Source organism: Indicator indicator, chromosome 11, assembly GCF_027791375.1.
Source record: "Indicator indicator isolate 239-I01 chromosome 11, UM_Iind_1.1, whole genome shotgun sequence".
In the NCBI taxonomy this organism is placed as follows: domain Eukaryota; kingdom Metazoa; phylum Chordata; class Aves; order Piciformes; family Indicatoridae; genus Indicator; species Indicator indicator.
The window spans coordinates 17,943,733-17,958,413 of NC_072020.1; the positions used below are offsets into that span (position 1 = coordinate 17,943,733).

The window sequence follows — 14,681 nt, forward strand, 5'->3', positions numbered from 1 at the left end:
TTTGCAACTGGAATGATAACTCATTTAAAAACATAATTTGTATTTTACTTCAGTCAGTCACAGCTCACAGAAGCCGTAAACCCCATGCACAAATAATATTCCCTTGCCTTGCCTCCTTATTTGGTTGCTGCCAGGTTGCAGATAATATTCCCAGGGTGAGAACTTGGTCTCCCAGTAGGCAGTTTGTTGTCAACGTGTAGTAAGAAGTCTGTTCTCTGACATTTTGGCTTTCCTGAGGTAGATACTGATCTTACATGATGTGATCTATTTTCTTTTTCACCTATTTGACCACTACCCTGTTCAAACAGAAAACTCTGTGGTTCTCTTTTGATTCAGGCTTGATTTAAATTACACTTCAGAATTAGAAACATTCTTTCATCTTATTTGCCACCAGAAACTGCTCAGCTGGAGCCGTTCTTGCTCTTGCTGTGGTTTTTCACTTGTTTCATTCTTTGTTTCAGGAGGTCTCTGCTGATCCCACAGGAACTCTCACAGCTGCTGAAGAGAGAAAGGAGAAGGTGCCAAGCCCACATCTCAGTCATCTCGTAGTCTTGACGTCTGGCAACTCACTCTATGGTTTGGCTGAGAGAGTGGTAGCCACAGAATCGTTGTAGGTTATTTGCTGTACACTGCATTTTGTGGTCACTGCAAGCTATGGATTGTTTAAGAGATTGTGTTTACAAGCCAAAGACCTTCTTGAGAGATCAAATAATTCTAATTCTCAATGTGATTTTAAATAGGAATATAAGAAATAATTTCTTAATTAAAGGTAGTGGAGCTTAACCATCTGGTCAAAGCACCTGCAAGCACAAGCAGTGAAAATTGACTGCAGCTGGCCCAGTAATTTGTAGCAGGACAAGGCCAAATCTAACAGGAAAAAAAGTTTAATTTTAAAGGGGCTGCTGGGAGTATTTAATCTGTATGGTTCATTTAAACCTTCTATTAAGCACTCAAAGGGTGATGGCTGAGACTCAAAACAGCTTAGTTCATGTTGGGATGGCTTGGGTTGTGATGTTCTTTGTGTACCTGTGAAGAAGAGATTGTACCAAGACAATAACCCCAAATTTACAAAGTGGTTTTACTGGTCTAAATAATAGTAGGAGATGGGCTTTTTGTCCACATAAGTTGGCACTTAGAGATTCAAGTGTCAATAAAAATTTATCTGAAAGGAGCTTTTTTTTTTTTTGCCTTCACATATGCTTAGTTAGAAATTTATTTACTTGTAAAATTGTTATTAACAAATCCTACCAATGGGAAAAAAATTGATCTCATATGAAGGCTGGAACGTCATCCAGAGGGAGCTGGTCAGGCTGGAGAGGTGGGCTGAGGAGAATCTCATGAGGTTCAACAAAGCAAAGTGCAAGGTCCTGCACCTAGATCAGGGCAATCCTAGATATCAAAACAGGCTGAGGGGTGATGAGATTGAGAGCAGCCCTGCAGAAAAGAACTTGGCGGTGCTGGTGGATGAGAAGCTGGACATGAGCCAGCAATGGCAAATGGCAGCCTGGGCTGCATCAAAAGCAGCATGGCCAGAGATGGAGAGAGGGGATCCTGCCCCTCTGCTCTGGGGAGACCTCACCTGCAGTGCTGTGTCCAGCTCTGGAGCCCTCAACACAGGAAGGACATGGACCTGATGGAGTGAGTCCAGAGGAGGTCAAGAAAATGATCAGGAGGCTGGAGCAGCTCTGCTGAGAGGACAAGCTGAGGGAGCTGGGGGTGTTCAGCCTGCAGAAGAGAAGGCTCCAGGAACACCTAACAGCAGCCTGACAGTGCCTGAAAGGGGCTACAAGAAGGCTGCAGAGGGACTGTTTGCAAAGGCCTGCAGGGACAGGATGAGGGGCAATGGTTTGAAATGAGAGCAGAGCAGATTTAAATTGGATGTGAGGAACAAGTTCTGCACCATGAGGGTGCTGGAACACTGCAACAGGTTGCCCAGGGAGAGTTGAGGCACCATCCCTGGAGATATTCAAGGTGAGGCTGGCCAACACTCTGAATGAAGGTTGTCCCTGCTGACTGCGAGGAGGTTGAACTGGATGACCTTTGGAGGTCCTTTCCGACCCAAACCATTCTATGACGTCTTTCAAAGATTCACTTCTATATAAGTAATCAGGAATTTTAGTTTGGAATTCTGCCATGGGTTTATTAATATCAGTGCTGACTGCTCAGCAGTATGGAAATAAGTGCACACTTCTCCACTGATTTTTACTAGCCATGGGCTCAGACTTTTGCAGTGCTTCCTGAGTAAAACAGGAATAAGAATTGTGGATGTTCAAGACTCATTGTTGATAATCAAGTCTCTTTATTCAAGCATTTTCTTGTTTGCAGTCATATTTTAAAATTGTCAGAATGCAGACCACTTATTGATGTTCTGGCACAGAACTTGATAGGGTTCTTGGTCCTTCTCAACTGAATTTTCCAAGGTTCCATATTGTTATTGCCAAAGTGTAAAAGTTGTACAGAGATCTGCCAAATGTTGCATTTGGTTCACACTCAGATTTTTTGCTTTCAAAGGGTATTTCTGGCTGAGCAGTTTGAGTTTCTTCAGCCTCATCTCGATGCAGTGATGCCAGCTGCTAAGAAGCCTTTTCTTCAACAGTTCTACTCTCAGGTCAGGATTGCATCATTCCCAGCTGATTTTCAAACAGAAACTTGTACAATATGGTGCCCATACCTGTACAGCACAGTTAGATATTGCTCTTATTAGCCAGACATCTACTGAGCTCAGTTTTATTTCTGTTCTGTTTCAGACCGTGTCAACTGCCAGCGAACTTCGTAAGCCAGTTTATTGGATTGTTGCTGCTAAAGCCATTGACTATGAACAAATGCTGCTGCTCATGGCTAATGTGAAATGGGATGTGAAGGAAATCATGTCACAACACAACATCTATGTAGATGCTCTTTTAAAGGTGAGGGCAGTAAGCCTCTCAACTAGACATCATCCAGTCTGGCCTTGAACACTTTCAGGGAGGGGACATCCACAACCACTTTGGGAAACCTATTCCAGAGTCTCAGCACCCTCATACTGAAGAATTTCTTCCTAAGATCCAGTCTAAACCTACTCTCCCTCAGCTTAAAACCATTCCTCCTAGTCCTGTTGCTAGACGCCTTTGTGAAAAGTTCCTCTGCAGCCTTTCTGTGGGCTCCCTTCAGGTATTTTCTGGGAAATGGTGTGCTACAAACATTACAAGTTTTATATAAACATTTTACAAGAGCTTGTAGTGACAGGAACAGGTTGCCCAGGGAAGCCATGGATGACCCCTCCCTAGAGGTCTTTTAAGACCAGGAGGGACAGGACCTTGAGCTACCTGGACTAGTAGAAGGTGTCCCTGCCCATGGCAAGGGAGTTGGAAGTAGGTGATCTTGTAGTTCCCTTCCAACCCAAACCATTCTATGATTAAGTTCCTATAATATTTGACTAAAGCTGTTGCAGTAGCATGGTCAGAGCAGTGCAACATCCTGACAAATGCTGAGTTCTTACAAGAAGCTCTGCCCCAAGTTTCACTATTCTTGCTGCCATCAGATTGTTTTCAGTGAGGATTTTTTGTCTACATGGAGGTGATGGAAGATACCATACAATTTTAGTGAATTTCATGTCTAAACCTTGAATGGTAGCTAAACATATAGTAAGTAGAGTAAGTAGAGCTAGAGAATGGTTGAACTTGATCATAAAGGTCTTTTCCAACCAAAGTGATTCTGTGGTTCTACACACAAGGCAGTGAAATGCTTTCTGATTTACACTTTAAGCTTCTCTCTACAGTCTGTGCCTATTAGGCTTCTCTACTTGGCTCTTATATTTCATTATTCTCTTTCATGCCCACTTCTAATTTCCTGTTGTTGCCAGAGATGTGTAGAGAATGATCCCTTTTGTGCAAAGGGAATGATGATCCTTTGTGTTTCCTCAGGAATTTGAAGAATTTAACAGAAGGTTGACCGAGGTGTCCAAGCGAGTCCGCATTCCACTGCCAGTCTCCAACATCCTTTGGGAACACTGCATACGTTTGGCCAACAGAACTCTTGTGGAAGGGTAAGGAGTTCAGGAAAGCTTTGCTTTGGGGTAAATACCTCTATAAGGAGAATGTTGATTTTGTGGAGCTGAAAGTTCTAATTTTGTAGTGCACTGGTAAGGTCTTATGTGTTTGAGGAGCTTAAAAAATACTAAGACTTAACAGAGATTCATAGATACACAGAATGATTTGGGTTGGAAAGGACCTTAACGATCATCCAGTTCCAACCTCCTGCCATGGGCAGGGACACCTCCCACCAGCCCAGCTTGCTAAAGGCCTCATCCAACCTGGTCTTGAACATTCCAGGGAGGGGGCATCCACAACCTCCCTGGGCAACCTGCTGCAGTGTCTTCCTACCCTCAGTGTCAAGAATTTCTTCCTAATCTCCAATCTAAATCTGTCCTCCTCAAGCTTCAATCCACTCCCTCTCATCCTATCACTACAAGCCCTTGTCAAATGTCCCTCCCCAGCTGTCTTTGGATACTGGGAGGCTGCTCTTCTCCAGATTGAACAACCCCAACTCTCTCAGCCTGTCCCCATAGAGGAGGTTCTCCAGCCCTCTGATCATCTTCATGACCTCTTCTGGAGATGTTCCAGCAGTTCCATGTCCTTCTTGTGTTGGGGGCACTGGAACTGGATGCAGTGCTCCAGGTGGCATCTCATGAGAGTAGCAGTCCTTAGCAGTTGTTTCACAGAGTCAGGTACAGCATTAAACCTAAAGGGGATGGTCTTGTACCCAAGATACTGCTGAAGATTCATAGAACTGTAGAGGTTGGAAGAGACCTTTGAGATCACCAAGTCCAACTGCTGACCTAGAGCTCACAAACCCACCACTGGTGCTAAGCCACTGCCACCAAACCACATCCCTAAAATGACATTGTTTTATTGAAGCATTCAAATCAAAGTTGTTCTCTTTCAAAGCACCTTCCGTCTGAAAAGGATCATTTCCTGTCAGAGTAAAGCAGCAAGCTGCAGTGTAATTGTCAGCATCTCTATGGTGATGCATTTGTCTTTACAAGACAGAAAGATGGGGTTGTCAACCTCCTCCTGTTAGAGGAGCCATGAAGCAGGATTTTTCCCAGCTGCTCAGAAACAGACATTTCTTAGTTGGCTTAGTCAAAAGAGGCTCAAGCACCTGAGTCAGGAGCTGCTAAACCTTACTCATCCTTCACCCTCTCTCTGTGTCACAGTGGTTTCAGAGGCAGTATTGTATGTAGCCTGTTGTAGGCTTTTCTTCTACTGCATTTCTTCTTCTGTTCTTGTCCCTTTGATATGTCTCTGGGGTCTCATCACAACTTTTTCTGCATCACAGAATATGTACTGTCTCCCACTCCTTCTGCTTATGTTTCCATATTTATTTCCTGGTTATATTTACTATGTACTCCCTACTACCTATTTTACTCCTTCCCATCCCACTCTCCTGCTGTCTGCTCTAATTTAGGACCTCAACAATATCCTTCTTCTTTAAGTGTTAGCTGTCTCTTGAGGATCATCAGCTTCCACTGCTTCCCTCAAGTCCTCATTTTAAAACTCATGCCCATTTCTTTCTGTGCCATCTTTACAGTCTCCTGAGGGATCAATTTCATCTTTAGGGAGGCTAAAACCAGCTATGATCTCCCTGTGGCTTCCCAATTCCTTCATAGGACACATGACCTATACAGTTGTCTCTTCTTTCTGAAAGTTTATTTTCCCCTTATCATAGCTCAGTTCAAAAGAAGTGGAACAAAAGCATTTTTCTTCTCCCCCTGTCCCCTTTTCCGTTCAAATGGATAACACTGTCATCCTTCTCTGCCTCAGTCCTTGTGCCTCTTCTGGACTTGTTTCATTTTCCATCTTTGGTGACTTCAGTGTTCATGAAACACTTAACTCCTAGCACTGAAGATCATCATTTATCTGCCTTGCTCCCTGCTGCAGTTTTGGTTTCCACTTGTGACTTACCATAAACCTTCACCATTACTTGGACCTAAGCATTTCACTGACTGGTCAGAATGGACTGGGAATACATTGCCCTTATGATGTGTCCTGTGCCCTTTCTTAAGCATGTAAAGAGTGCTCATTATCATCTCCTTCCAAGTATCTGCCAAGTAATTTCTCATTCTTGCTCAATTCTTTTATTTTTCTTGTAATTTCTTTTTCCACCAGGGAAAGGGAAGGAAGTTGCACCTCAACATGAGGAGAAACTTACTTACCGTGAGGGTGATGGGGCACTGGAGCAGGCTGCCCAGAGAAGTGGTAGAGTCTCCTTCTCTAGAGACTTTCAAGACCTGCCTTGATGCCTTCCTGTGTGACCTCCCCTAGGTGATCCTGCTTTGGCAGGGGGGTTGGACTGGATGATCTCTAGAGGTCCCTTCCAACCCCTACCATTCTATGATTCTGTGAAGGTGTTCTGAACAGCTGACTCTGAATCCCTTCTGTGGCAGTTTAGGCTGGGTGCCCCCTGCCACTGCTACATGAGATACACCTCTGGTGTCCTGGGTGCCCACCCAGAGGGGTGGACACAGGAAATGGCGTATTTCTACCCATAAATCCTGCGCCCTATAAGGCCATCTGCAGAGTCATTCTCTTCCTCTTTCTTCCCTCTCTGCTCCCATGGGAGATGTCCTCTCTTATCGGGTAATGCCGGGGGAGTATCCTCAAGGCCTCTTAGGCCTGACTAGGCCTAATGCCAGGAGGAGAATGGAGGGGGAGGCAGTCTCAGACCTGGCCAGCCTGAGACTTGCCTAGCAGTAGGAGGGGGGGGAAGGAAGAGCCCTGAGGGGTTGGGTACACCCTCAGGTGGGAGGAAGGGAGGACTGGGAAGCTTTTGGGAATCCTGTGAGGGGATTCTGTATGCTTTAGGATGTTCTTTTCCACTATGCTTTGTAGTTTGTAGTGTTCTGTAGCTTCACCAATTCGTTTTTCCATTTAAACTTTTCCATCACTCTCCAATCCGTTTGCGTGTGTCATTCTTTTGTCCCTTTCGGGGCAAGAGATGTTCTGGCTGGCCTCAAACCAGCATACCTTCATAACTTCTTGGATCTCTGAATTCTATGAAGGTATGGAGTTAAAAGCCATGAAGGAGGTGTTTCTCCTCCAGTTAGCCAGAAATTGCTCTCATCAGGCTCTTTTTTGAGTGAAGACTCATCTCCAGTGCAGTCAGTTGTATCTTTCTTTACATTTTGCCCTAGTTCCATGTTCTTTCCTGTTTCCTATCTGACTTCTTGGAGAACTTCAGTAGATCCTATTGAGAATCACCACCCAATCCTTTAAAGCCCCTTCCAACCCAAACCATTCTATGATTCAACTCAGCTCCAGAGTGCTCATGCCTTGGGCCCCTCCCTCTGTGTTTTTTCCTGCATTCTACGCATTCTTTCTGCACACTACCTGCAACATAGAGTCGTTGAATGGTTTGAGTTGGAAGGGACCTTCAGTGATCTGGGGCATGTATAATAATTAGGATCAACATCATCATGAGCCAGTGGCAGACCAAGCTTGCTTTAAATTTGGAGCAAGAGTGGAAACAGTGGGACAGGATTGTTGCTTGTGGCAGCAGCCTGTGGGTGGGCTGAATTGAGTCTATCACTGATAGACACTGTGTCCCAGACCAAAGCTTTTTTATTCCCTGTACACAGCTGGAGTTGGCACTGTGAGGGGCACTGCAGTATCCTTTCCTTTGGATCTTGACAAATGCAATTTCTTACCTATTTGAAAAACTCCACAGATCATTGTCCTCATTTGTGATCTATCACCCTGCTGCAAGCCTTCCTGGTATTACCCTGCCCTAAGCTCATCCTGTCTTTTCTTCTTTGAACTCAAGCTTCACACTAGATTTCTGTCAAAGCCCTCTCATTAAAACATTAACCTCTCACAGGGATTAACCAGAGCTGCCACCCTTTGTCATCTGGCTGTTTATAACAAACGGCTTTGTGCCTTCCACTGTTGGCTGAGCTCCTGCTGACCATTCCTAAAGCTGCCAGGTTTCCTTTCAGACCTCAGTGGTCATCATCACTTGACAAAAGCCATTGTCTAATGTGCTGGTCAGCACTGACTGAATTGCCTTTAGCCCACTTCTATTAAGCTATTCAGTGTATGACATTTAGTGGTTTTTTTTGGCAGGGGCATAGTGGGGTTTTAAGTATTACTGGGTAAAATGAGGTTCTGTGCTGCATCTGGGGAAGAACAGCCCCCAACCTGTACTGATCCATGGGGATGATGTGTTGGAGAGCAGCTGCAGGGAAAAGGATCTGGGAGTCCTGGTGGACAACAGGATGATCATAAGCTGGGAATATGCCCTTGTGGCCAAGAAGGCAGATGGCCTCCTGAGGTGCATCATGAAGTCTGTGGCCAGCAGGTCAACAAAGTTTCTCCTCCCCCTCTACTCTGCCCTGGTGAGGCCACATCTGGAGTTCTGTGTCCAGTTCTGGGCTGTGCAGTTCAAGAAGGACAGGAGATGGTATGGCAAAGAGCTACAAGGATGCTGAGGGGACTGGAACATCTCTTATGAGCAAAGTCTGAGAGAATTTTGGGCTTTTTAGCTTGGAGAAGACTGAGGGGAGATTTCATCGATGCTGAGCAATACTTAAAGGGTGGGTGTCAGGAGAAAGGATCAGGCTTTGTTCAGTGGTGCCCAGTGACAGGACAAGAGGTAATGGGCAGAAACTTAAACATAAGAAGTTACATCTAAAGATTAGGAGGAGCTTCTTTACTTCAAGGGTGACAGAGCACTGGAACAGGCTGCCCAGAGAGGTGGTGGAGTCTCCATCTCTGGAGACACTCCAAACCCACCTGGACATGTTCCTGTGTGACCTTCTCTAGGTGACCCTGCCTTGGCAGTGGGGTTGGACTTGATCTCCAGGGATCCCTTCCAACCCCTACCATTCTGTGATTCTCTTCTGTGAGTGGGGCTAAAACTCATTATACTAATGCAAATAAAATTCTGCCTCTGATATCCTAAGAGGAGTTCTTGTCTGTTTTTAACTTAAAACCATAATCACATTCCTCCTTAAGGTGTGAAGGGCTGAAGTGAAACAACTGTGAGCAGATGAATTTTTATTCCCTTCTCATTTTTACTTTCCCTTTGCAGTTATGCCAATGTGAAAAAGTGCAGCAATGAAGGACGTGCCTTGATGCAGCTGGACTTCCAACAATTCCTGATGAAACTGGAGAAGTTAACAGATATCAGGCCAATTCCAGATAAGGAATTTGTGGAGACCTACATTAAAGCTTACTACCTGACAGAGAATGACATGGAATGCTGGATCAAAGAGCACAGGGTAAGAGTCCTAAACCATGGCCCAAAGCACCACGTCTGCACATCTCTTAAACACCTCCAGGGATGGCCATGCAACCACTTCCCCTGCACAGTCTCTGCCAAGCTTTGAGAACCCTTTCAGTGAAGAAAATGTTCCTGATCATAGGATTGTAGGATGTTAGGGGATGGAAAGGACCTTCAAAGATCATCAAGTCCAACCCCCTTGCCAGAGCAGGACCATAGAATCTAGCACAGGTCACACAGGAACACAACCAGATGGGTCTTGAAAGTCTCAAGAGAATTGTTTTGGTTGGAAAGACCTCTAGGATCAGAGTCCAACCATCAACCCAATACCACCATGGCCACTAAATCATGTCCCCACATGCCATGTCCTCACAGTTCTTGAACACCTCCAGCGATGGTGACTCCACCACCTGCCTGGGCAGCCTCTTCCAACCCCTGACCACTCTTGCAGCAAAGAAGTTTTTCCTGATCTCCAACCTAAACCTCCCATGGCACAATTTCAGGCCATTGCCTCTCATTCTATCACCTGATACTAGGGAGAAGAGACCAGCCCCCACCTCACTGCTACCTTTTTTCTATTACAACATCAAGAAGTACATTTTGAAATCACACCATGAAGTTTTACTGTGCCTTTAGGAGTAGCTTAAGCTAAGTTTTAACGCTCCATGGATAAGATCCATTACTTTTTCTTCCTTCATTTCACAGTAGTGAATCATGATCAACCTTGTCCTCCAGCAGAAGTCTTCATTTGTGTTTGGCTGGTGTTAGGTCTAAAGGTAGTACTGGCAAACGTGGTGTTTTGACAGGTGTTAAGAATTCTTAACGTTTTTGCCATTTTCTCCTTCTTTATCATACTTTATCTCCCTTTGTTTAGAGACCATGTGTTCAGCTCCCTTTGTTTGGAGACCCTGTATTCAGAAGCATCTTGTAGCTTATTGGGAATGAGAAGTCAAACTAAAAAAGCTCATCGTCATCTGACCTAGCATTTAGGAAAAGGCTCTCTGTTAAAGGCTTATCCCATTTGCATTTGTATTTCCCATCACACCTTCCCAAGAATGGAAAATGCATTAAAAATTGATTTATATTCCCAGATATTCCCAGAATTACTTTCTGTCAACTGAGTCCAACACTCCTTAAGTCACAAACATTTTCCATTTGGATCTGCCATGTAGCAAAACACACTTTTGTCCTCTGCTTCAACTATGGAAACTCTCCAGACCTGACTTCAGTACCACTTTAAATCTCCCTGGTGTGCTGACTGCTTCTGTCAGTTGAAAAGTCCCCAGTGTGGACCTTTCTGGGCTGAATCATTTTCTATCTTTGCTTGCTGTTTTGTTCTAGCATAACATGATCTGCTTTCATTTGCCAGGAATATTCCACTAAGCAGTTGACCAACCTGGTGAATGTTTGTCTGGGTTCCCACATCAACAAAAAGTCAAGACAGAAGCTGCTGGCTGCTATTGATGACATAGACAGACCTAAAAGATAACTGGAGACAGCTGCTTTCCTTGTGACTTGTACCTTCTTCTGTTGATGTGAAGCATGCAGATGGATCTCTCATAGACTAATGACAATACTCTCTTCGAAAACATTGTGCATGACCTTTCTTACCAGTATTGGAGACACTCTGAAATGGTGTAATGTTCTAAAACATGGGCAAAATGTTCTAAAACATGGCATAATGTTCATAAATATGGGCAAAATGTTCTGAAATATGGGTAAAATGTTCTATATGAGCATACTGTTCTAAAATATGGGGAAAATGCTCTGGAATATGGGCAAAATGTTCATAAACATAGGCAAAATGTTCTGAAACACGGGCATCATGTTCATAAATATGGGCATCATGTTCTAAAGCATAGACAAAATGTTCTAAAACATGGGCATCATGTTGTAAAATGTGGGCATAATGTTCTACCATATGGGCATGATGTTCTAAACCATGACTTTTCTAATTCTTGTCCATTGTATTTCTTCTTCTTCTTCCATTTTCCCCTTGCCCTCAGCAGAGGGATGCTCCGTGTGTGGGTGATGAGCTGTATATTTTGCAAAGCTGTATCCTGTAAGTAAAATCCAAAGCAGAAACACATTGGCTCAATATACAGTTGATGCTCTTTTTTTTAAATTAAGAGGGCTAGTTGATTTCTTGCCTCCTGGCTTCCACCCTCAGAAATTGTGCTTTATGATGGACCTGTGTGAGCCAGAAGTCAATGTCCAGTCTTCGATCAATGTCTGCTTTGCATGTGGTTTAAGAGTGCAGGCCAACTTATCTTAAAGCCTCTCATCTTCATCTGGTCAAGAGTGCAGACCAGCTCATCTTAAAGCCCCTCCATCTGTATTTAAAAATGTCTATTTCAGAATTAATTCCGTCATATCAAAACTCATCAACTTCAGATGAATAGAAGGTAATAAATATTGTACACTAATGTAGTTTCTTGGTGAGACTTTATTTTACTAATTCACCAATGCAAAAATGTCATTAACAAGAGAAATTAGTCCTGGTCCTCTAGTATCACTTCCCTTTGGTTCCTCTGCCAAGTCTTCCCTCTTCTCAAGCAATAATGCCACGGAACAGGAATAATGGGTTTGGGCTGAAGTTTTGAACTGATACTAAGATCATTTTACTATTTATAGGATGGTAAGGGTTAGAAGGGACCTCCAAAGATCATCCAGTCCAACTCCCCTGCCAGAGCAGGATCACCTGAAGAAGGTCATAAAGGAAGGCATCCAGGTGGGTTTTGAATGTCTCCAGAGAAGAAGACTCCACAATCTCTCTGGTCAGCCTGCTCCAGGGCTCCAGGACCCTCACAGTGAAAAGGTTTCCCCTTTTGTTCCCATGGAACCTCCTCTGCTCCAGCTTGCCCCCATTGCCCTTTGTTCTATCCCTTGACATCACTGAGCAGAGCCTGACTCCTGCCCTGCACATCTTTATCAACATTAATGAGGTCACCCCTCAGGCTCCTCTGCTCCAAGCTAGAGAGCCTCAGCTCCCTCAGCCTGTCCTCACAGGAAGATGTTCCACTGCCTTCAGCATCTTTGTGGCGCTGTGCTGGACTCTCTCAAGCAGTTCCCCGAGGTCCTTCTTGAACTGAGGGGCCCAGAACTGGACCAAATACTCCAGATTTGGCATCACCAGAGCAAAGTAGAGAGGGAGCACCTCTCTGACCTACTAACTACACCCCTTCTCATACACCCCAGGATGCCCTTGACCTTCTTGGCCACAAGGGCACATTGTTGGCTCTTGGTCATCATTCTCTATATCAGGATCCCCAGGCCCCTCTCCCCAGAGCTGCTGTCCAAGAGGGCAGTCCCTAACCTATACTGGTCCATGGAATGTACCTGAGCATGGAATGATGCTGAGCAAAGCAGAATTGCTTGCCTGCCTGTTTGTCCTAGAAGTGGGTTTGACAGAGCATCTCTCACTCCCCTGAAGCCTTCAGGCTTCCTTTGTTTTTCAGTATGTTTGATTTTTTATTCCCCTTTTGCTAGTGCTCACTGAGCTTTCAGAAGGAAACATGTAAACACTGAGGTAAAACAATGGGGAAAATCATAGAATCACAGCATGGTTTGGGTTAGACAGGATCTTCTTATAGGGAAAAACATCTCTGTAGGGATTTTCCGGTGCTTCACTCCCCAGCTATAGAAGAGGTGATGCTATCTACGATAGTTTAGAAAATGAGAGATGCTTTATTGGGAGACAGACTTCTGAAGAGCCACAAGCTGTAAGGAGGCAAGACACTTGCAGATGAGATCTCATCTTTAGTGTGATGTTCAACATGATTTCTAGGTAAAGGAAAAAGTGTTTTGGGGAAATAATCAAGGCATTTGATTGGGATTGGCAAATCCCTGTTATTTCACTTCCTGCAGTAACTCAGGACAGAAGCCAGATTGGGTTTTCCATCCACTGTGTCACAGAATTCTCATTTCTGACTCAGCTGCCTTCCCCCAGCCCCCAGATGACTGAAGTGGCAATGTCATTGTTGTCAAGGCTCAGGGCTGGGCTGGCCACTAAATAAGTGGTAGAGGCTCTCCAAGAACCCCTCTGCCTTTCCAAAGGGAAGAGAAAGGGACTAAGGGAGAGAGGCTGATGGGATGGGCAAAAAGACTAAACCAGCTTTATTGAAAATGAAAAGGCCTACAAGAAAGCCAGGAAGGGTCTTTTGACATGGGCATGGAGTGATAGAATCAGAGGCAATGGATTGAAGCTTAAGGAGGGAAGATTGAGACTGGAGATTAGGAAGAAATGCTTTACAGTGAGGGTGGTGACACAATGGAACAGGTTGCCCAGGGAGATAGTGTTCAAGCCCAGGCTGGATGGGGCCTTGAGCAAGCTGTGCTGGTGGGAGGTATCCCTGCCCATGGCAGGGGCATTGGAACTGGAGAGGTTGAAGGCCTCTTCCAACCCAAACCATTCTGTGATTCTATGAACTAAATATGAGTAGATACAAACTCAATACTGGACCCTGATGGCAGTTAGTCACTGTCACCACTGATGCTGTGGCAGAAGTCCCAGACTGCACTAAGCAACAGATGGGAATTGGATTCAGGAGCTGGATTCAGGAACTCATGGATCAGGACTGAAAGCAGAATCCAGAGTCCTTCTCTGCTGGATTTGGTTTACTTAAGGACTTAACAATGTTAGGCTAATGACTAGACTCAGTTATGATAGTGGTTGGGGTTGGGGAGGGACTTTAAAGATTATTCAGTTTAAAGCCATTGCCCCTCATCCTATTCCTGCAGGCCTTTGCAAACAGTCCCTCTGCAGCCTTCTTGTAGCCCCTTCAGGTACTGGCAGGCTGCTGTTAGGTCTGCCTGGAGCCTTCTCTTCTCCAGGCTGAACCACTCCAACTCTCTGCTGTTCCTACAGCAGAGGTGCTCCAGCCCTCTGATCATTTTTAAGGCCTCCTCTGGACCTTTTGCAACAATGCCTTAATGATTCTGTGATTCTCTATCAATGTTCCATATGTTTAATACAAATGAATACAGGAAATCCTTGACAATAAAGTCTAAACCATTCTAAAAGAAAATCCCCTTACTGCTAGGTTTGTTATGTCCCCCTTGCAATGCTCCTCTAGGTGGCAGGCCAAGAGTCAGCGTATGAACCTAAGGAGGGGTCATGAGGAACTCACAGAGCCCTGCAACCATCACTGTGGAAGAGAAGAATGTTCCATGCTCTTTGGTAAGTGTTCTTGCTCCAGTGTCCTCAAGCCACATTATAGCTTCCCTCGTTATGCTATTAGAGGAGTATACTTTCTCCTCTCTTTCTTTCCATCTGATGAGAAGAAAAATGTTTGGTGTGGAAAGGAGCAGCTCCAACGTCCACCAGCTGAGAAAGAGCACATGTGAAATTCATTTGCACCTTGCTGGGGAGTGCTGGAGCTCCTGCTTCAGATCTTTTGGCATTATGATGAAAGACATGGGAC

The 14,681-nt window shown here is 44.7% G+C and overlaps 1 protein-coding gene across 3 annotated transcripts in view; it reads left to right on the forward strand.

Moving 5' to 3' along the window:
- Positions 1–11,013, forward strand: part of VPS50 (VPS50 subunit of EARP/GARPII complex) — a 53,403-nt gene extending 42,390 nt beyond the window's left edge. For all 3 annotated transcript variants that reach the window (XM_054384747.1, XM_054384748.1, XM_054384750.1), the window contains 6 exons: positions 462–610; positions 2,512–2,608; positions 2,748–2,906; positions 3,903–4,024; positions 9,067–9,256; positions 10,628–11,013. In XM_054384747.1, the coding sequence (XP_054240722.1) occupies positions 462–610; positions 2,512–2,608; positions 2,748–2,906; positions 3,903–4,024; positions 9,067–9,256; positions 10,628–10,747 (837 nt within the window). In that variant the 3' untranslated portion in view covers positions 10,748–11,013. The remainder of the gene's footprint in view (positions 1–461; positions 611–2,511; positions 2,609–2,747; positions 2,907–3,902; positions 4,025–9,066; positions 9,257–10,627) is intronic.
- Positions 11,014–14,681: the final 3,668 nt, after the last annotated feature.